The 21,673-nt window shown below is 40.2% G+C and overlaps 1 protein-coding gene across 8 annotated transcripts in view; it reads right to left on the bottom strand.

Moving 5' to 3' along the window:
- Nucleotides 1–21,673, bottom strand: part of msi2b (musashi RNA-binding protein 2b) — a 256,295-nt gene that overhangs the window by 161,557 nt on the left and 73,065 nt on the right. For all 8 annotated transcript variants that reach the window (XM_063488313.1, XM_063488312.1, XM_063488316.1 and 5 more), the window contains exon 6: nt 16,711–16,803. In XM_063488313.1, the coding sequence (XP_063344383.1) occupies nt 16,711–16,803 (93 nt within the window). The remainder of the gene's footprint in view (nt 1–16,710; nt 16,804–21,673) is intronic.

Genomic DNA, 21,673 nt, shown 5'->3' with positions numbered 1-21,673 from the left:
TCGCAAGTGTGTCAGCCATGCAAAATGGAGAACAGATGTGGTATATGGGCAGAGTAATATAGTCTTACACTGCCTCCACTGCACCTGATGATATGGAGCCAATAGGGGCATTTGTCAAATGCAATCAGGTGTGATGGAGGGGAGAGATAAGGGGGAGGACAGAGAAAGAAGGAGGGAGTGGGGGACTGAACAGCTTGAGCCCTGTCAAAGTCTCTTCAGAGCATCAGCTGTGGGGACACTAAGACCAAAAAACGAAGCTACCCCTGAAAAGAGTGAGCTCTGCTCTGAAAGGAGAGTTTCGCTTACAACAAACCCTAATCACACCGGAGAGAAAATCAAAATCTACTCACAGCACTCTTTATTTCCATGAGGATATTTAAATTTGGATCATTTACAGAGCATGCTACATTCAAAAAGCACAAAATTTCCAAAATGCCATAAGGTCATATCTTAATAAAAGGGAAGAAACACACGCTGTTCATTTCTCTGTGAACTGTGGCACTATCTCGTTTCTGCTGCTCATTTCTGAGCCTATAAAAAGGTCCACAAGGTCAGAATAAAGGCCAGTCTAGTCCCTCGAGCAGGGCACTTGAATGGAAAGTCTGAATCTGATTTACGCTTTGGCCACATGTGCAAGCTGCCAATGCCTGGGCAACCAGCCAGACAAAAGAGGAAAAGTAGAGGAGTGTGTCAGTGATGATGAAGGTAGGAATAAATGCAGATACTGACACAGTATTACAAATACAAACTAGCATTAAAAAAAAAGGCAAAATCAGAATGAGAACACAGGGCATTTGAAGATATTAATAATGAACATGATTGTTAGCAATCAGATCTAAATCAACTACTTTGTGTGAGAGCTTTTGTCTGACATGGGTAACCAAATCAGCCTTAACTTGCTGGAAGACGTGAACCACGTCTGTGACGTGTCACAATCTGAAACTCCATTTATACTGACAACTTCATCTCCTTTATGTAAATGGACGATTGCATCTTTTTTTGTATCTGTTTTATCCTCAAACCAGATGGCAATGTGGCAATTTAGTTAAATGATTTCCAATTAAAAGAGAAACGCTATTGCAATACAAATGTCTTTTCTCCACATTTAACCAATATACAGACATAATTCTGATGTATGTGCCACATTGCTAATTCAAATCTGTTGCGACATGAGACGACTTCCATGCTGTGTAAATGTCATTCACTTTCCAAAGCGCATCATGTGCTTATCAACATTCTTTTTAGAGAAATGATTGCCAAAAAGAAGAAAGAAAATTGCCAAAGATGGAAGAAAAAAGTCACTAAGATAACAAAGGTGCTAATTACCATAGAGACAAAAAATAAACCCAAAATAACTGGATGTTCATTTTGCAAACATTGCTTAAATTATATAAGACACATGTTAAGTAAGATGTTGGTCTCTATCGCTAAATTTCCCTTCGTGACCACTGTAGAAAGGTTATTTATTTTTGTAACTCACCCACATAAACCGTATTAGGGTATACATCATGACGGTGTGACTTCATCTTACTAGAACTCTAAAATGTTTCTGTGTTGTTGGTCTGGGTTATTTCAAAAGGGAGTTATCTGATAATAATATAGCTTGCTGTGAAGTTCAAAGAAGTACATCATTCAGATTGGCTTAGAGAAATATTTGGTAAATGGCCTGTATTTGTATAGCGCTTTACTTAGTCCCGATGGACCCCAAAGCGCTTTACACTACATTCAGTCATGCACCCATTCACACACACATTCACACACTGGTGATGGCAACCTGCCATTGTAGACACACTGACAGAGGCGAGACTGCCGGACACTGGCGCCACCGGGCCCTCTGACCACCACCAGTAGGCAACGGGTGAAGTGTCTTGCCCAAGGACACAACGACCGAGACTGTCGGAGCTGGGGAACCGGCAACCTTCCAATTACAAGACGAACTGCCAACTCTTTGAGCCACGATCACCCCGCTGATTTATATTGCTAAGTATAAATCAGCAGTGATCTGCGTCTGATTGATGCCCGCATATAGTCTGTGGATGCACACTGCTAACCAAGCTTGTGCTAGCTTAATTCCAGTTTTCAATAGATAACTTCTCAACATCAGAGTGGATACATCTATCTGTTATATGCAGTCTATGCATACCAGTGAGTCTCAAAGCAAAAATGTCCGTATATATACACACACACACACACACACACACACACACACACACACACACACACACACACACACACACACACACACACACACACACACATATATATATACATATATATATATATACACACACACACACACACACACACACACAAACACATACATATATAAGACAAAACAGATCAGAGAACAGCACAAAGAAGCGATGTGGTTTTGGTGATAGCACAGTGATTCAGTGTTTATTGGAACCACCATAGCACAACAGAAAATACACCATAATCAAAGAATTTACTGACGAGACCTGAAAGGAACAAACTAAAGATCACATACATTGAGTGAACAAAGGCTGTGAAAAAAAGAAGCATGTTTCTCCCCAAAGAATAAAGGAGTATCTGTCATTATTTGTTAGCAACGAGCCTGACTCCCACAGGTTTAAAGCTTTTATGTGGAAATTGATACACTTAGTGTTTGTGGACCAACATAGCAAATCCACATTGGTAAATAAATGGGATAAAAGCACATCCAGTCCAATGCATATCAAGACTAACACAGTCACTTTGCAAAGCAGGTGGCCAAGTTTTATTTCAAGAAATAAATTAACTCAAAAGTTGTGTCTTTTCTAATGAGCTTGCTTTGTGCTTTTTCATGTGCCATTTCATTTTCCTATTAAGATGTACAATAGTTTGAGCATGTCACTTCTACCCACATATCAGCTCTGCTTTAAACAGTCTAAAGCAGGCACGGCACAAGCTGATGGTAAAATGTCAATTGCTTCCCGAGTCTGATTTGTCTAGAAACAACACACTTAATTTGAATGAATTAAAATATCAAAATACTTGAAGTGTGTGCCAACTTGAAGGGGACACCTTCTGTTTTCCTGCTTTGCTCTGCTCAGAAAGTCAAAAACAAACCAATCAACATGAAGGACACTGAAAGCCTGATGTATATTTCTTGGTAACTTGTACAGTTTGAAATATGGCAAAATTGTATATCACTATGTGACAACCAAACATCGGTGCTGGAGAATTTTATTTAGAAACAGCTATAATGTCAAAGCAGCTCTAGTTTTTTGATAGCCCAAGGCTATTTTTGTCAATGAAAGCAAAAATTTTTTATACACAATTATCCTCCTATTCAATGCAGTGAGTTGGCAGCTGGATGACTTGCTGGCAGATGATTTAATGCAATCAACTCGACACTTGAGCACAATAACGCCTGTCCTTTTAGTCTTCCCCTCATATCACATTCACATGAAGTTCTAATCAAATCAAATAAAAGCTGTTTCACATGTAATTCTGCCTCTTCTACCCACCCACTCATACTATGACAGAGTTTGCATGCTAAGAGTTCATTTTAAATGAAACTTTTTTTATTTTTTATTTCTTTAGGAAATGTTATTGTCCTCTCTGGTACCACTAGATATTTAAAAAAGGAACTAAAAAGAGGTCTGCACACAAACCCATAAAAATGTTAAGTGACACTAATTTGGTCAAACCAATTCACTGAATTTAATGAAATACAATTTCTGCTGGGACAATATTCACATCAGTTGGTCTGTGTGTCAGTGGGAAGGAGCATTAACATATTCCCGCGTATCATGAACACATCCAACACAGTTTGCTTCGCCCAAAATTCTGGAGGGAGAGGGGGGGGGAAGAAGCTGTGATTTAACTGAACAGAATCACATATGCAAAGCAGTTAGCGATTCCAGCGGAAATGGGGCTGTATATTCAGTCGTGTTGTGACACACGCCTTTTTCTGTCTACATAATTTTATTTTAGCGGGTAACTCATCTTTAAAAAGGGATGACTGCTCCTTGGTGGCTTTTACAATGTGTGTTCAGCTGGAAGAGACTGATGCTGGGCTGGCAGTAGGCTTATCAAAAACAAGTTGAGGCAACCCTCCAGGAGGCAAGACGGAGAGAAGGATAAAATCTATGCTTCTGCTCAACTAACCATCAAACCTAATTACCTGTGGACAGGACTTATGGGCCACATGTTGGGTTCAAAGTTTCCTGATCAGGAAGTGACTTGGAAGAGGCTTTGGTGTGTGTGTGTGTGTGTGTGTGTGTGTGTGTGTGTGTGTGTGTGTGTGTGTGTGTGTGTGTGTGTGTGTGTGTGTGGGGGGAAAAGAGAGGGAGCGAGGCTGGTCAATGTGTCCGTGACCAAAAGATTAAGCTGAAAGACAAGACTCGGTGCCAGATCTTGGCTCTATGCCATTAGTTCAATCAAGCAGACTTATTTAGCTTTTAGACAATTCGACCAGAACCCTGAGATACCACTTCAGAAAATAAGCTAAAGATTATTCATAGCATGGCAGCTAAGATAGGGATCTGTCACTCTCGAGCATCGTATGCACGTCCGCTTACTCAATACATTATTCATTTCTAAGGGGGTAAGCACACTGTTTAGGAAACACACAGACACAAACACAAAAAGGTGTAGAAATAACAGTAAATCAAACATAGAGGTCAGCAGAGCCAAGGAAAATGGATGAAAGCATAATGACTGCCATGTAGACACATAGACCTGGACACTTGTGTGGTGCTACCAGCATTTATGAAAAGGCTGCCTTAGAAATCCGCCTAAAAATAAAACAAAACTACAACATGCGTCACTGTTAGTCCAACCTTACCGTGACCCCATAACCCAAACTAAGTGCTTTTTAACAACTAGAAAAATGTCTCAAGTAATTACTGATCACCTAAATGCACCACCGAGAATCACTGACAAGTGCTGCTGACAATATATTACATTTACCTTTGCACTCATCTTTACAAGTTCTGCATGATTTTATATTCTGCCAGCTTCTTGTATGTGTACACCGCTATACTTTTTTTTATAATGCAAAAAATGTGTTTTGAAATGCAAAACAAGAAAGATGCTTTTAACCGTTTGTGACATGATATACCTTATCTTAATCTCCATCATTATCTATGTCTTTCCCCATCTCTCAGTATCACAGAAATACATACAGTGGTTATTTACACAAAACTGGCTTAACAGCTCCACCATCTATCACTGATTAAAACTGATCTGCTGGTACAAGGTGTGACAGAAAGAAAAATCCACTGCTCTGTAAATTTCTTATTTTCATGTGCATCTCTCTTGTGGGGGATTCAGAGTCGAAAGAAATATAGGACCAGGATTCTCGTTATTTCATGGTGATTTTCTTTTCTGGCTAGCGGTGTTTACCATTCATACTGTAGGTGAGAAACTTGGTAAAGATGCAAAAGACTAAAAGTTAGCTCCAGTTTGGGGTCTTTGACATTTCAGATGAGGACTCTTATCCACATTCTGAAGACCACTGATCCCAATTTTGACACCACTGGACAGAGTCAGGCTAGCTGTTTCCCCCCTGTTTATAGTCTTCCTGCTAATCTAATCTAAGCTTGTTGCTGGAGCCTTATATTGAATGGAGAGACATCAATCTTCTTATCTAGCTCCCCACTAGAAAGCAGATGAGTGTGTTTCCCAAAATGCTGAATGATTTCTTCAAGGAGATTTTAGTTCACCTTAAAAGCAGCAGACAAGTGACTGTCAAATCTTTGTTTAATCACTTTCCCCCTGCACCAGGTAGATCCATGAAAGCGATGGTGGACATTGCTGACTTTCACAGTTGCCTCAAGAAAGAATGAGCTTTTGTTAATGTCAGAGGGGGATATATACTGGCTTCAATCATCACAAAAAGGCTTTAGAAATAAACAGCAAGCTAGCTATTACTTTACCTGTACGTTGCCCATTCAAGACATGCTGGTGGCTGTTTAAACAGCTGATAATTAGAGCAGGAAAGAAAACTCCAGCCCAACGTACTGCTATCCAGTGTGGCAGGCAAATCTTGATATTTGTTATTTTAAAAGTGTGTTCTGCCTGATTCAAACACTAAGAAATTGCAAACTGTATCAAATTCTTCTGCTTGCTTAGAAATTTCATATCTAAAATCCATTTCATGCAGGTTTTACAGCAGTAGCTCAATTTCAATTCTAAAAGGACATTGCATGTATTACTGACACGAATTATGTTACCTCATAATCTGATACAGACTAAAAAATAAAGTAAAATAAATTAATTGTTTAAATTTATGAAATTTAATCCTAGGCATCAACGTTTTAGCCACTGTTAATCTCGCTGGCTTTTTCTAGCCATTCGTTAGCTCTAACTATTCAAACATATAGTTGGACGAGTTGACTTGCTGTTAGAGATGGCACGATACCACTTTTTTATGTCCGATACCGATACCGATATCATAAATTTGGATATCGGCCGATACCGATATGAATCCGATATAGTGTGTTTTTTAATCAATAAAACTGTTTTTTTAATATCTTGCTGCATTTTGTATAAGTATAAACTCAAGTTTAAAAACAAAACAAAACACTAAAGCTATTCTGTTATACCTGTATGCAAAAAATACACTGCACCCAAAATATTTCATAGTTCAGCAATACTGATCAATCTAATAAACTTAAACCTACTCCATCCTCCCTATTCTGGTATTTTAAAGAGTAAGCAACCTAACTAATAGGGTTGCAAACTCCAAGCAAAAAAAAAAAAAAAAAAAAAAAGGGAACCACCCCCCACCTCATGATGCTTAATCGACGTAATCAACTTTAATTTGATGCAGTGTGAAAAAAAATGCACAGAAATCAATTATTTTTCTAAAATATTTAAATAGATTCAACATCTTTCTTCAACAGAACTGCAGACTGCACAGATGGTACCTTCCCAAAGGAAAAAGTAGTATAGTTTACTAGGGTATATTAGACTTAACAGTTACTATATACAGTAATGGACTTCTATACATTTTACATCAGATTAAAACTTTGGGTGTGAGATTCAGATAATTATTTATTAAAAGCTAGACATTTTAAATGAGAATAAGAAAGAAAAGTATGTCTTTGTGCCCCCCTTTTCCCTGTTCATGCCCCATCGGCCCCCCTGGCTAAACTTTGCTAGATCCGCCCCTGCACAGTTACCAGCTGTCAGCTACATAGAAAAGGATCCTGGTGTAGAAAGTAATATTAAATAAATTCTAACAACAGATTATCAAGCTTAAACGTGCTGCTGTTGTTCAGCCGCTGGTTTCCTCTTTCTGGCGCGAAGTGGGCGATAAACAAACAAGAGAGACGGACTCGCGACAGAAAAGCCGATCAGCTGATCATTAATCAGTTTCACGATTGAAGTAGCAGCAGGAGAGGGAGGGAGAGAGAAGAGGCAGTCGCTCCATATATCGGTTGTTAAGCTTAACGCTGGAATGCTTTACAAACATTCAGAGATGAACTTACAGGCTTGCTTTACTTCTCTCTGGGATAACTTTCTCGGAGATGAAATGCTGGTTTGGTAGCGAGGCTCCAAATGCTCAACCAGACCACCGACAGGTCCCGCACGCCACAGCCGCTCTATCACGTGATGCATACTGCTCCGACGTGCTACGGTTATGAGCCGAGTTATGCCATGTCGCAAGTTTTGTGAGGTGCTTTTTTTGATATTTAATGGATCGGATTACATTTTTTATTTCTCTCCGATATCCCATCCAGTAATTTAGGTCAGTATCGGACCGATACCGATACGTAATATCGGATCGGTCCATCTCTACTTGCTGTAACTCAAAACAACAATGTCAGGCACATAATCAGGGGTCCAGTTATATCTGAGTGAATTTCTTTGCAATGCTTGAATGCATGTGCGTCTTTCTTAGTGTAACATGTAGTAGATGAGTCATTTCATTTCACATCAAGTGTGCTGCTGCTATAAATGAACAAAATAAATGTTCTTAAAATGCATCACACACAATTTATAGATTTTTCAGTAGTTACAGTTTAACTTACAATGAGTTTATGCATATAGATAAATTCTAAAGGGGACCTGTTATGCTCTTTCCGAGCCCTGTATTTTTTCTTTAACTCTACTAGTGCCTCTTTGCCTTTGACTGTGCAGAATAATAATTGTCTGAAGCTGAATTTTTATGATTTTTTTTTTCCGCTTAATATGAGCATCCACCATTATAGGAGTAGATTTAACAGTAAAGTACAGTATATATCTTTTGAAATAGTTTGTGTCCCTGAATTGTCTATCCTCCCCTGTTTCTTACTGAAATTCTTCTGAATAGGTCCCCTTGTTGGTCCTCTAGTCACATGACTTGCTTTAAGTTGTATATTTACTTGGGGGGAAAGCATCTGTATGTCACTCTTTCATCACCTTTTTTTCAATGTTTCACAATGATTCACAGATAGGTTAGAGCAGGGGTGTAAAACACAAGGCCCAGGGGCCAGAATTGTGCCGCCAAAGACTCCAATCTAGCCCACTGGATGGCTTTGTAAAATGTAATGGATAGGATAAATTATGAATGTCTAACTGTATTTTCATAAGGGTTACAGCTTTTCACTACTCATAAAGACCTGCCCCATTGCCATTCATACTCCTGTCTTCCTTCTCTCACTCCAACCGGTCGCAGCAGATGGCCGCCCCTCCCTGAGCCTGGTTCTGCCGGAGGTTTCTTCCTGTTAAAAAGGAGTTTTTCCTTCCCGCTGTTGCCAAAGTGCTTGCTCATAGGGAGTCATATGATTGTTGGGTTTTTCTCTGTATGTATTATTGTAGGGTCTACCTTACAATATAAGTGCCTTGAGGCGACTGTTGTTGTGATTTGGTGCTGTATAAATAAAATTGAATTGAAAATACACTAAAACATGAACAATGAAATGACAAAGAGGTCCCATTTTTCACCTTCCACTTTGCATTTCTGTCATGTCTGGCACTGAGCTAACAGACATCTTTCTATAATTTTATATTTATTTCTTACAATTGAAACCCAAAGAGTCTGGCAGACCTCTTTTATTAACTACACTGGCATTTCTTTATTACGTAAACCAAAAAAGAACAAAACTAAAAATTTTTTCTTGAAATTGCACTTGTTTTTCTTATATTAAAATATTAAAATGTTTAAATGTGTAGTTAAAATGATTTACTCTGACAGAAAAGGTAATTTCACTGGTTCAGCTCACTCAAGGGTCGTATGTGACCCACCATGTAAAATTTCGAGTTTGACACTTCTGTGTTAGAGAATAACATGCCCAGCTTGTTAGCTTTACAGTATGAACTCACACATTTTGAAATTTTGTTTATATGCCTGATACACATGTTCAAAATCCTTCTTCAACAGGAGTGATGGTTATTAACAGATTAACAGTCTGACAACTAATGAATGCCTTGCCACACTGATTTGGTTATTCACCGTAGTGTGTTAAAAACATCGGTAAACTAGCACAGAACTGTGAGATATATTCACATATCTCAGAGGATAAGTCTTAGTGCCTTTTGTGATACACCGACCACTTGTGTAGAAACATGAGGCAATAATGGTTATGCTAACAACATGTTAACACTGTCACTTTTTAACAAAACATATTCACTACAGAAAATGAACAAACTCTCAAAAATATATGAGAACAAAGAATACAACAGAATCAGAGAAGAGCTGCATAAGAGAAAGCACGTTAGAAAGAAAATGACAACCTCTGCAATTAGATCTTTTGCTGAAACTACAGTTTTCATTGCAATTACTCTCTTTTGTTTGGCCTACTTACTCTGCTTCAACTAAATATTTTTTCAATCAGTCTTGTCACTACCAATGTAGCTTCAAAATGAAACCTAACAAGCAATTTCTAATAACTTTATTTAATGGTTCACATTTCTCCTTAAGTCTACATAATCTAACACTTTTAGAAGAACTGAGGATACTCAGACACACATACACATGCAGGAATGAGCTGTAAGTGTTTTAGCTAAGTGAAACCTTTGAGACTTACTTAGCCCTTCACATCAAACCACAGCACATTGTGTACATTTTCATGTAAGAACATTTATCTGGTGATTTCAAGAAGGCAGTGTGTAGGAGGCACTCATAACATGAGCTGGAGCTGCCTGTGGACCTGGTCACACACAGCAGTAGGTGGCTAAAGAAGGAAAAGCAAAGGGCCACTTGAAGTCAACACTTATACTGAATTCACATACTATATGAAAGACATATATACTGTCAGTGTTGTGGAAAGTAAGTTATAGCCAACTCTCACCGCAATGCAGTATTCTTTCCCCACTTTTGTCTCGTCTTAATTTTCAAAGTATATCACAGAAATATTATTCAACATGATTTTGAAGCTCTTGTTCTTTCACTACTGTTCTCTACATAAGTGTGTGGACCCAATGCTAAAGATGGCTGTTTTATTCTGTTTGTCATATACTTGTAAAATGTGACTGGCTGTTTAGGCAGTGGCTGATTTGAGATAAATCCATGCAGAGGACAGCACGAATGATCTGTACAGCTCTGTGTATCACTTTATATGTTGGTAAGAAATGTGCATTGTCATCATTTGAGCTGTACTGTGTCAACAGCTTGTTTCGCAGGTGTTGCTGAGTCATGCTCTATAAAAAATGTCAGACGAGGGCGAATTTTTTTTAAAGGGATTTAAACCCTGTCTATCCATCTACCTATCTATCTATAGAACACACACACATAGCATATACCAAAGCATATTTCATAGGCATCTGGGAAATAAAGCTCCTTTTTGAGTCTCAGAAGTGCTCTCCCACATAAGATTCCCTAAGGACTAGACCACAGTTTGCAAAGCCGAGGTGTCCACCTCCACACCAGTCTGATGGTGAGACCGCTGCAAATTACTCATGACACTTCCTCTGATGACATTTTTAAAACCGCTTCCTCTGGTGAATGGCATCTCTGCCCCCTTCCAACCATCTATCCACCACCACCATCAACGCTCCACCCCAACACACACATTAATTCCCCGGTCTACTCGTGTCACAAGAGAGATTGCTGCCTCCTGCCTTCACCTGATTGACCCCCTTTGAGCAGGTGCTGGATCTGATCCAATCACAGTCAATCTTTTTTTAAACATTTCATTCTTTAAGCAGAACAGGGGCTCAAAATTCCATCATTCAATGACCCGATCAGTCGCCGATAACACAATCAAGCCAATCCCGGCTTATCCCCGGGGGAGCCATTTCAGGAGGGACAGCTGGGAGATGAGGCTACAGACCTACAGAAAGGTGTCAATCTCCCTTGATCCACAGCTCTTTTTCGTGAGCCGCCTATACTGCACAGCATCTAGTTGTTAAAGACCACTTGATATTGTGCTATTACTTAGTGCTCTAAATTCTATTTAATCCTCTGTTAAAGGTCTGCAGCAATCTGCAGTAAAGACGTATGCATTAACATATGCACACGTTCACTCTCTTACACAAAGACATACACTCAAGAAACGCTCTCAGACCTGCAATAGATCTCAATTTTTTTTACGGCCATTTAAAAGCTACTCTATTGAAAATGTTGCTGGGCCACTGGGCAAATAAAGGTCGAGGGGGATATGAAATAGTTTGTCTTACGGGCCCCTTCCCCCCGTGTGTCCCTGCAGTACCGCGGCCTTATCCACATTCATAGCCAATTCATTTATATTGCACTGCCCTTCTCATTGCTAGTCTCAGTCACTAACTACAAGTGACTGCAATGAGATTGAAGCTTCTGGCTAAATCTCCATTGCAAGGCACAAGTTCCATCATTGCTGCTCTGATCACTCCTTATAATCACTGGAACCACACTATATCCTCGGCTGATTGGGGGAGTCACTGCAGAGAGGAAACAATCACAGAATGTCAGCAGATGATGGACACCGAGACGATGGAGTAGTGGTGGTCACTGTGAGCTACCATGTAAATGGCATGCAAATGTGCACCTGCACCAGCCGAGGAAGTGGAATGAAGAACTGTGGCCTTTTGATTAGGTTCCTTTCCCTCGCATGAAGTGTACTTTTCTGCAATGATCATCCATGTCTGCCATTTCAGCCAATGAACATGTTGAACATGTGAACAAGCCCAAAGTGCAATTAATGTGCATGCTAACGGTTTCTATTTTAAGCTCAGTGGATGGGTTGTTGAAAGAGCCTAAGTGCCATCGTAGGTTAAATTTAATCTAAAATCAAACAGATAAGACAGGAGTGATGAGATCAATTATTATTTGTGATTTGCAATCTCTGAGCACTGATTGAAATGGGCTCTGTGAGAACGCCATGCCACAGTACTCTATATTCTATAATGATCATTGTCATCAGGGCTGCTTTTTATCTCTGAATACCTGAAAACCTTGAATGCCTTTAAGGACCCTGGGCAGGTATGCAAAATTAATTCATACGGTCTTTACAGGCGGTCACAGAGTTATTTTTTTGCCATTTACAAAATCTAAGGGCACGCAAAATGTCAGCCGTGGTATTAGATTACCAGAGCCACAGAACAAATTTCATGCACTAACCAAGGAATCTTTTTCCGATGCCTGCATTTTAATTCTGCCTCTCATCTGCTTCCTTTCAGTGAAAGTATAAGAGAAGTATGCAGCTAGTTCCCTAGCCAAGGGTGAAACAGCACATAGCGGCTCTGGGCTGGGAGAAGGCGCTCTGACAGTGATCTTTCCATCAGTTCACTCATCCTTCCAGTGTCCTCCAACACATGCCATCACTCTAGCAGTCACGTCTCTCATCTGCCATTTGTTTCTTCTTTTTTTTCACTGTAAGACCACTGCTGTATTTTATAACTCAGTGATAAACTATGTGTCTACCTTTATTGCTCCTGAGCCCAGTGGCACTGAATTGGTTAAGCGCCTCCTTCTCCTGCTGCCACTGAGCTCCACCTCCAGGATCTGGCTCTAGACCAGTGGAGCAAGAGACCTAGGACCGCCTAGACATAAAGAGATGATTGTGGCAGCCCAGTGACATGGAAGCAAGTAGTTCTGATGAAACTGACCGTCAGCTTCAGGTCTGCAGGAACTGAGTCAGTGAGCTGTAGTTGTTTCAGCTCAGCCAAATAAAGGCACTATGAGACGCACTCAAAGCCGATTACAATAAACCAATGAGGAAGCATTAGCCAACACAGCTAACTAGGACTTTAACTGCAGGGAGAGCTCGTTTGAGGCCAGGGCAGGCCTCGGGTTGCACACCGCATGCAAATTTCTGAGGTGTCAACAAACGTACTCCCATCTTTAATCAAGTGCCTACTTCAGCGACATTTTGGTGACATCGGCATACTATTAGAGTTTGGAAAATGATAATGACATACTTGCTTAAGTCCAAAACAAAATTTTGCCTAATATGAAAACTTTATTATTTCAGTTCTTTTGAATCTAGACAGCAACCCAACAGATATAGTTTAAAGGAAAACTTTACCAATTTATGCACACAAATTTCATTTAGTTAAGTACTTAACTAAATATATGGTGTCTGAGCATGCCACACGATGGGCTTTATGAAGCTACTGCCTATCAACTGCATGGTCACAACACATTTATTTATCTTGTCGATCTTGCTGGCAGAAAACAGGCAAACCTGATCTGCTGGCTTCTTTGAGGGCTCACATTAAAGCTAGTGTAGAGACTGAGATGTTGCTCATGCGGTCTAAATCGCAGTGGAGAACGTTAGCTTGACAGGTGGTGCTGTACAGTGATTAGGACTAAGGCTTTAATGAATTTCCAATCATCAAATTAACTTCTTGCAGTAATCTTATTAATGATAGATCCAACTACACAGCATTCGGTGGGAAATAGCTCAAACCTTGGTCGCTGTGACACCACTGTGCAGGGCAGAAACAAAAGCAGTCTGCAGGGGGTGAATCTGCTTGTTGTGCAAACTACAGACAAAAGCAAAGGCAGCTTTGACGAGTTAAATGAATTAAGAATGCTTACAAGTGACTGTGCATATTGCAAACCTTGCAATATGAGATTAAAAAAATGGGAAAAATGTCAACAAGAAAGGTCTAAATATGAGGGGAAATGACCAAAAGTGCTATATGTAAAGGCTAACAGTCTTTTCTTAAAGTCTGCACAGTAGCACATAGTGCACAAACAGCACAATGATTAATTTGACTTTATTGCAAGACAGAAATAGCAGCAGCAGCCTCCAGTTAAGAGTCCTTGAATATAAAGGGAGGCCAGGCAGTACTGATAAGATTGTCTCATCTGGCTTGCAGGGCTAAAGTGCAGTGTGCAGCCTGGGAAAAAAGAAAAAAAATGGAAGGCAGGATGTGGCTACTATTAGGCAGGTAATGGGATCCATCTGAGATGCATTAGAATCAGTCAAACACAACCACACTTCAGTTCCATTCAAATGACTGTCACAATCACTTCAAATGCACACCTCCAGCATGTACTGTAGGTGACAAAAAAGTGTCTCTGGCTGTGGAGCAGCTCCTCTGAAGTTGTGCCAGGCTCAGGCACTTTCCTAATAGTGACGGCTGGGAGAGTGGCAGTGAGACTGATGTGCATGAGAGCTGTCAGCCTCTGCCCATAACAAATGCCACATCTCCACCGTGACAGAATGGAGACAGAAGGGAGGGACTGAGGTGGGAGGGAGAGGAGGTGTGGAGGTTACAGACAAAACCTGTGACCCAATTGTGGCCACACCAGCTGTTTCTCCTTCACTGCCTCCCAACCACCGCCTTCTCTGCAGACCACATCCTGCTAATTGGCGACATAGCACACACATACACGCGCATATATATATATATATATATAGACAGAGGAGTTGCTAAATAATATCAGTGAAATGGCCTGTTCCCAGTGAGAAAGAACATTCGCTGGTGCCTTAAGCTGTAGTTCTCTGATGATTGATAAGTGTTTCAAAACAGACTTCCCACAAATATAAATGACTAGCTGCCCTGCCACCATGCTGGCTAATGTCCCCCTTGACATGCACACAGGCTGACAGACAGAAAGACGGACTGATGGCTGACTGACAGACTGACACACATACTGCCACAAAGATTCTATGAAGGGGAAACTGAATTAATTGGTTTTTCCTTCTGTGGATAAGTCTTCAGAGTGGTGTGTATGTGGCGATAATGGTAGGTTGCACTGACAGGCAGGTTATTTAATAAATCCTGGGATGTGTAAGGCTGAAAGAAAGGACACACACAAAACAGAGAGAACCACTTTCTTTTTTTTGCTCTGTATCTTGTCTGCCATAGCCCCAAGTATCAACCTCTGATGTTCTTTTTTTTTGTGCCGAAGACACTCAAACACGCTCGTACGCACACATATGTACGTGCACACATTTACGCACACACAGCCCTAATCACGCACCCACATAAATACACTTAATCGCTGACACACTCACGCATGGCAAGAGCAGTACTGCTAACACATCCAAGCATGCACAAGTAGGCTATAAAAGCACACACAGAAACATGCACAAGATCTCGCTCAATCAGTCTGATTTGTTTGTTTCCTCCTAAGCATTTGAGGATTCCTCAAGGAGGGAAAAAACTTTGTATAATCAAGTCAATTATGTCATTCAATCAAGTCGAAAATCATTTCGAGCCCTTTCTCACATCCATTGATTGCAAAGTCGTGCTGAATATTTGCTTGCTGCGTTCTATTGTGCAAATAAGCCATCTTTATTTGGAATGGCAGGCCAGGCCACGGTGAGGTCTTCGATGCCACTTCCAACCGAAAAAAAGGGAGCAAAACAAAGTCCTTCACCTTGCTCGCTGTCAGTCAAGAAACTAACAGTGGGCTTCATAGGGGAGAGCTGGTTGCATATTGTCTCTGAACAAGAAGAAAAAAATGCAGTTTCTATTAATTTCTAAGGGCTCTTTTGTCTCCGTCAGTACCGCGGTACATTATGTGCCCATGAAAAATCCATCCTCACTAAAATTGTTTAAACTCAAGGTCAAGTGCTGATGTTACAGGGACTGTATCAGCTGAAGGTGACCTTGACTGATGTGGATTATGACATGAGGGAAATGGATCTCTGCTCAGTGTGGGGAAATTATCTGTGAAATGCTGCCACTGTATCAAAGACTGTTTGTGTGTGTGTGTGTGTGTGTGTGTGTGTGTGTGTGTGTGTGTGTGTGTGTGTGTGTGTGTGTGTGCACGTCTTTTAGAGTCAGCGTGTGAGAGCGCTATATATACGTCCTTGTATAGATGGGTGTGCATATATGCCTCACTCATGGGTGGGGGGATTTGCGTGTGAGAACAGCATGCAGCAGCAGCATAAAGAAACAGACAGCTAAATACAAGGCTGTGCCAATGCCGTCACAATAGCCCGTTGAAACTTTATTTCCAATCCTGAGTTGTATTTGATTCTTATGTTATGCTATCACAGATAAAAAGAAAACATTATTTATTTTTGTTCGGAGGGTTTTTTTTCCTCTTTGTAGGGTGGTTTGGTCATGGCAGCTGGTTGTCACTGCGTGTTTGCTCTGTAAGTAAAATACATGTTGCTGACCAGCCATGGTGCACTGCATGAAGCTACTATATCTTCAGATGTTTGCCTGTCGAAACACATATTCATTTGTTCAACTGTAAAGATAAAGGGAAAAACCTGCCCTGCTGATTCCTCTTAAGGCTCAACGTTTGAGATAGCTATAAAGACTGAGATGCTGGTCAAGAGGTCAAAGTTACACCGGAGTTAATCCAACATTTAATGGGAATTGAGAAGCGCTAAAGTGTGGGCTATTGTGTCAACACCACGCGCGGTGATAAGAAAAAACAAGTCTTACCTTCCCAAACTGTTCAAAATACTGCTTCACGTCTTCCACTACTGTATTGGCTGACAAGCCACCCACAAATATTTTCTTTGTTCTTGTGACCATCTGGAAGGAAAAAGGGCGACAGGAGATGATTAGTGACAAAGCTTCAAATGCTTTGTGCAACACCTTTAATGAGACTTCATACACAGTAAGTGAGCAGCACCTGGGTTGGAGGATGTAACAGGGCAAAGACAGTGTGATGCTAAACAGGAATACATGCATTCACACAACGAAGATTAAAAAAAGTAGCACCAGTAAGATCACAAACACTTGAGTTCTTAGAAGGAAAAACAAAAATATTTTAGTAATGCGCCTTTTCTGCACAATAGCTTTTCGGATGGACGCGCAAATCAAATCAGATTGTGAGAGAATTTAAAATTTCTTCCATTTCATCCTTAAAAGTTTGTTTATCTATCCAAAAATAAAAAAAAAATAATTTATGGACTTTCAAAAAAAAAAAAAGAAAAACAATTAATGAGAGCTAGGAGATGGAATCAGAGTGCATTAAAGCCTCATTTAGCTTCAAACAGCGAGAATATTAAGGATTATTACCCACAGTATCAAAAAGGGCACAAACATCTGCTGCCGACTACATGCTAAATTTAGGAGGACAATTTAACAGGGAAACACAGCAACAATTCAACATCGGCATGAGTGTAAAATCTTTTTTTTTTTTTTTTTTCACGCACACAAGGTTGCACCAATTAAAAATTAGCTGGTAAACTAAATGAAGTGATATTTATGTAGCAATATTTCTCAACACACCAAGTGTTTTCATAAACTCACAACCCCTTAACATCTAACAAATTAAACCGTATTAAAGGGTCTGTGTTATTTGTATTTTTTCTTTTAAGTGCAGGATATGATGTTATTATGATTAATGCTTTGGCCTCATCTGACTCTGCAATGAGAGGCTGCCTCTAACACTGTGGGGAGAAGGACTTTCACCTCAGACTGTTTCAGTGGTGATCACATTGCAGCTCATTATCTGATCCAGTCTTCGCTAGTAGCTCTACCTTTTAATGGTACAAAGAGAATGCTAAACTTATTTTTATTATGATCATGAAAATTCGCAATTATGCTGGTTATGGCATTAGTGAGGTCAATTAATCATCAACTTTGGAAACATCACTTGCTAATCTATCTATTGCCAAATGCGGTAGCACAGTGTTGATCGAGCTCTATGGCCCACTGATGAGAGTAATGCAATATTTATCAATGCACGGTATTATCACCCATGTCTGTGGTGACTTTCCCGGAAGAAAAAAAGGAAAAAAAAGAAGCTGTATTTAGTTGCTGCTAATGCGATCAGAACATTTCCTTCTGCTGCAGCTTCACATTAAAAGCATCTACAGTAAGTGGCGAAACACAAATGGCCTTTTTTTATGAAGTAGTCACCGCAAATGTAGTGTCTATCAGTGAGCATTGCACTAAAGGCTATCATTCATCAAATATGCATCGACAAAACAAGACAGTGGTCATTTTCAGCATCTTCCCGCAGTTTGAAATACGGCAGGCACTAATGGAACAAAGAAGGAGCAGCCACAGTGAGCTGCAGGCACCAGGCTGCACATCCTCAACTACTGACAGAGATAAGCCACGTTCCCTTTCGCTGTGCCCTACTATGTCCACAGTTATGCTATGTGAGACATAGTTTATGGGAAAAAAATAAATGTGTTGCTTGACTTGAAATTACAAGGGTTTTGTATGATGCCTCCTACTTTCTGAAACCAGTATAATTAAACCATGTTTGTCAGGAGTCACATCTAATTATACTCACTGGCCACTTTATTAGGTATAACTGCTAATTGCTCATTAATGCAACTATGTGATCAGCTAATCACATGGCAGCAGCTCAGTGAATTTAGGCGTGTAGACAAGATCATTATGACCTGTTTACTTCAAACTGAGCATCAGAATGGGGAAGAAAGGTGATTTAAATGTCTTTGAATGTGGCATGGTTGTTGGTGCCAGATGGGAAACAACCAGGCTTTATAGAGAATGGGTAAAAAAACCCAGAGAGACTAGCTAGTGATCAGTAGTTCAGAAAAGAATTGCCAGACTGCTTCAAGCTAATAGGAAGGCAACAGTAACTCAAGTAACCCCTAGTTACAACCGAGGTATGCAGAAGAGCATCTCTGATCACACAGCCTGTGAAATGGGCTACAGCAACAGAAGACCACACTGGGTGCCACTCCTGTCAGCTAATAAAAGGAAACGGAGGCTACAGTTCACACGGTTCCCCAACACTGCACAGCAGAAAACTGGAAAAAATGTTGTCTGGTCTGATGAGTCTTGATTTCTGTTGTGATGCTAAGATGGTAGGATCACAATTTGGCATAAACAAGATGAAAACATCCCGACTTGTATCAAAGCTTCAGGCTACTGGTGGTATAAAGGCGTGGGGGATATTTACTTGGCACATTTTGGGCCCCTTAGTGTAAACTGATCATGGTTTAAACCCCAAAACCTGCTGCTTATCATGTCCATTCCTTTATGACTTGGCATAGTTTGCTCATATTCTGCTGATTTTCATCTCGAACTGGATACTTGAACCTGACAGTAGGTTCACTGTACTCAAATGGCTTTCACAGTCACCCGATCTCAATCTAATAGAGCACCTTCAGGATGTAATAGAACAGGAGATTTGCGTCATAGCTGTGGAGCCGACAAATCTGTATTGCGTGATGCTATCATATACACAAACTAACCATGCCTTTACCATGTGTGGAGTGAGTTTGGGCTTCTAGTGAGGGGCAAAAGTCCCCAACAGAACACAAGACAAAAATAGAGAGTCATTCGGAAATAGAATTTGCCAATAATACAATTGTAAATCAATTATCTTGTTAGGAATCCAAAGTCTGAGCTAAAAATATTTATAAACTGCCCTACATTACCTATGTGAAGAGAAAGAATGACGAGCTAGTGCAATGAAAGTCTGACCTAATTTTGTAACAAATAGGGAAAAATTGAGAAGAAAAGTTGAGCCCTTGACCCCAGAGTGAAAGGATCCAGTGGCTCTGGTTTGGAGGCAAGGATCACTGCAATTAAATACAAACTATCCATCCATCCATCCTCTTTTCTGTCCCAAGGCAATAAAGACTTTTTCTGTTTTGACATGTATGATGATGATGGAAATCCTGCCATGAAACTGCAGCACCTTCTTCTGCTTCTTCACCCAAACAACAGTCAGTGTTTTTCCTTAGTCTTGAACATAGGGCATAGATTTTTGAACAGATGCTGTCAACCACCACGATCAAAACCCAAAATGAAGGAATATGTTTTGGAAAAACTGTGTTCAAGCCCTCCGGTAGAGCTCCAGAGATTGGAGAATCAATACCAAAGCACACTGAAGCTGTTCTCTTTGTATATGCTGGCCCAACACCTTACTAAGACATGGTAGGTTTTTACTTTAACTTATGATGCATCTTATAAGGTCAGCTTGTTTTTCTTGTACCAGTTTGGCCTGTGCAAACAGAGAAAGAACAAGATTACTGTACTTCGAAGAAGACCACATTAACCCAAACAAAATATTTACTGTCTCTGTAAAGTACTAAACCCATTCTACAGATTGAGAATGCGCTGATACGATGTGGTATATAATGATTTTTGATGCACCGCTCTGTAATCTAACTGGCAAAACAAACAAATTTTTTTAAAAAAGGCAGAAAACGCAGCGGAGAAAGTCACGGCTCTGATCTCTCTCGGCTCACCTAAATCAAACAAAAATAAATGATGGGGGCTGGATAAACATTCTGCCCGGCAAACAATCAAGAAAGCTGAAAGAGTCTACCTTGATCAAAATGCTGACCGAAACACTTTCCATCTATGAAAGAGGCTTAACACTGAGGAAAAAAAGAAGCGACGTTCAGCTAGAGCTGAAGAACCATCTGTCAAGTGCTTTCCAGGTGCACACAGTCTCACAGGCACATAGCCTGCACATATGCACACAGCCTCCCACACATGGGTCCTCTCCTACAGTTAGTTTCTTTTTCATGAATTTTGCGCAAGTGATTTTTTAAAAAAATATTGTTTTATCATACAACTCAATTAATCCAACTACAAAACAAAAAAATGGAAAAGAAATGAAGTAATTTCCCAGTTTTAACTCTAATTTAAAGGTGAAGAAGGGAAAAGAGCTCAGCGCACAGCATCTTCTTTAGGCCTGGGGGTGCCGCCAAGATGAACAAATAACCAGAAAAAAAAGTAACCACGAGAGGCCGGGGCTGACACTGCACGCTCAACTAGTAAAAATGTAATCAGCGATGTTTTATTACACTGACAAGAGCAACGAGTCTCACTCAGCGCTTCATCAACTTCATGAGAATGTGCAATGGGCCACAGGTTTAAATATGCAAACACAGCTTGTGTAGTAATTAGTGATGGCACACAGGTGTCTAAATACTCTTGACCATCAATATCGCTGCAGATATCAGCCTGAACAATTCACAGAAAAATAAACAAATCAGTTAATCCAGTGTTTGACATGCTATAAAGCAAAATCTGAGTTCATCTGTGTGAGTTAAATCATCGTAAGTCAAGCTTTCCAAGATGGTACCTCTGTTAGTCATTAGGTTAAATTGCTATTAGAAGGTTCGCATGGTAAAGAGGTAGCACCAGCCAAATTATGCATGCTAACATGCAGTGTCACCTAATGTCAACGTGGCAATGATAATCTCAAAGCACACCTGAGGATGAGAGAGTAGAGCTTAGACTGAAGAAAGCCGAGTCAAGTCTGGCATTACAAAGCCGAGCCTGACAAGCTGAGTCTGAGATGTCACCAGATCAGAGTAAAGGTAAAGATGGCGCTCTTTTCTGGTGGGATTTCCCTCGTGGTGATGAGAATATAAGACTAACAGAGTTGTTTTCTTTCCCTGCTTTCATTTAATACTTCTATTTGCTGCTCTGTAAAAACTTTTACAGGCTCTCAGTG

This window comes from Pelmatolapia mariae, linkage group LG10_11 (assembly GCF_036321145.2).
Source record: "Pelmatolapia mariae isolate MD_Pm_ZW linkage group LG10_11, Pm_UMD_F_2, whole genome shotgun sequence".
NCBI classification, from domain to species: domain Eukaryota; kingdom Metazoa; phylum Chordata; class Actinopteri; order Cichliformes; family Cichlidae; genus Pelmatolapia; species Pelmatolapia mariae.
Note: the sequence above shows the minus strand (reverse complement) of the source record. Positions and strands in the feature narration are given on the sequence as shown.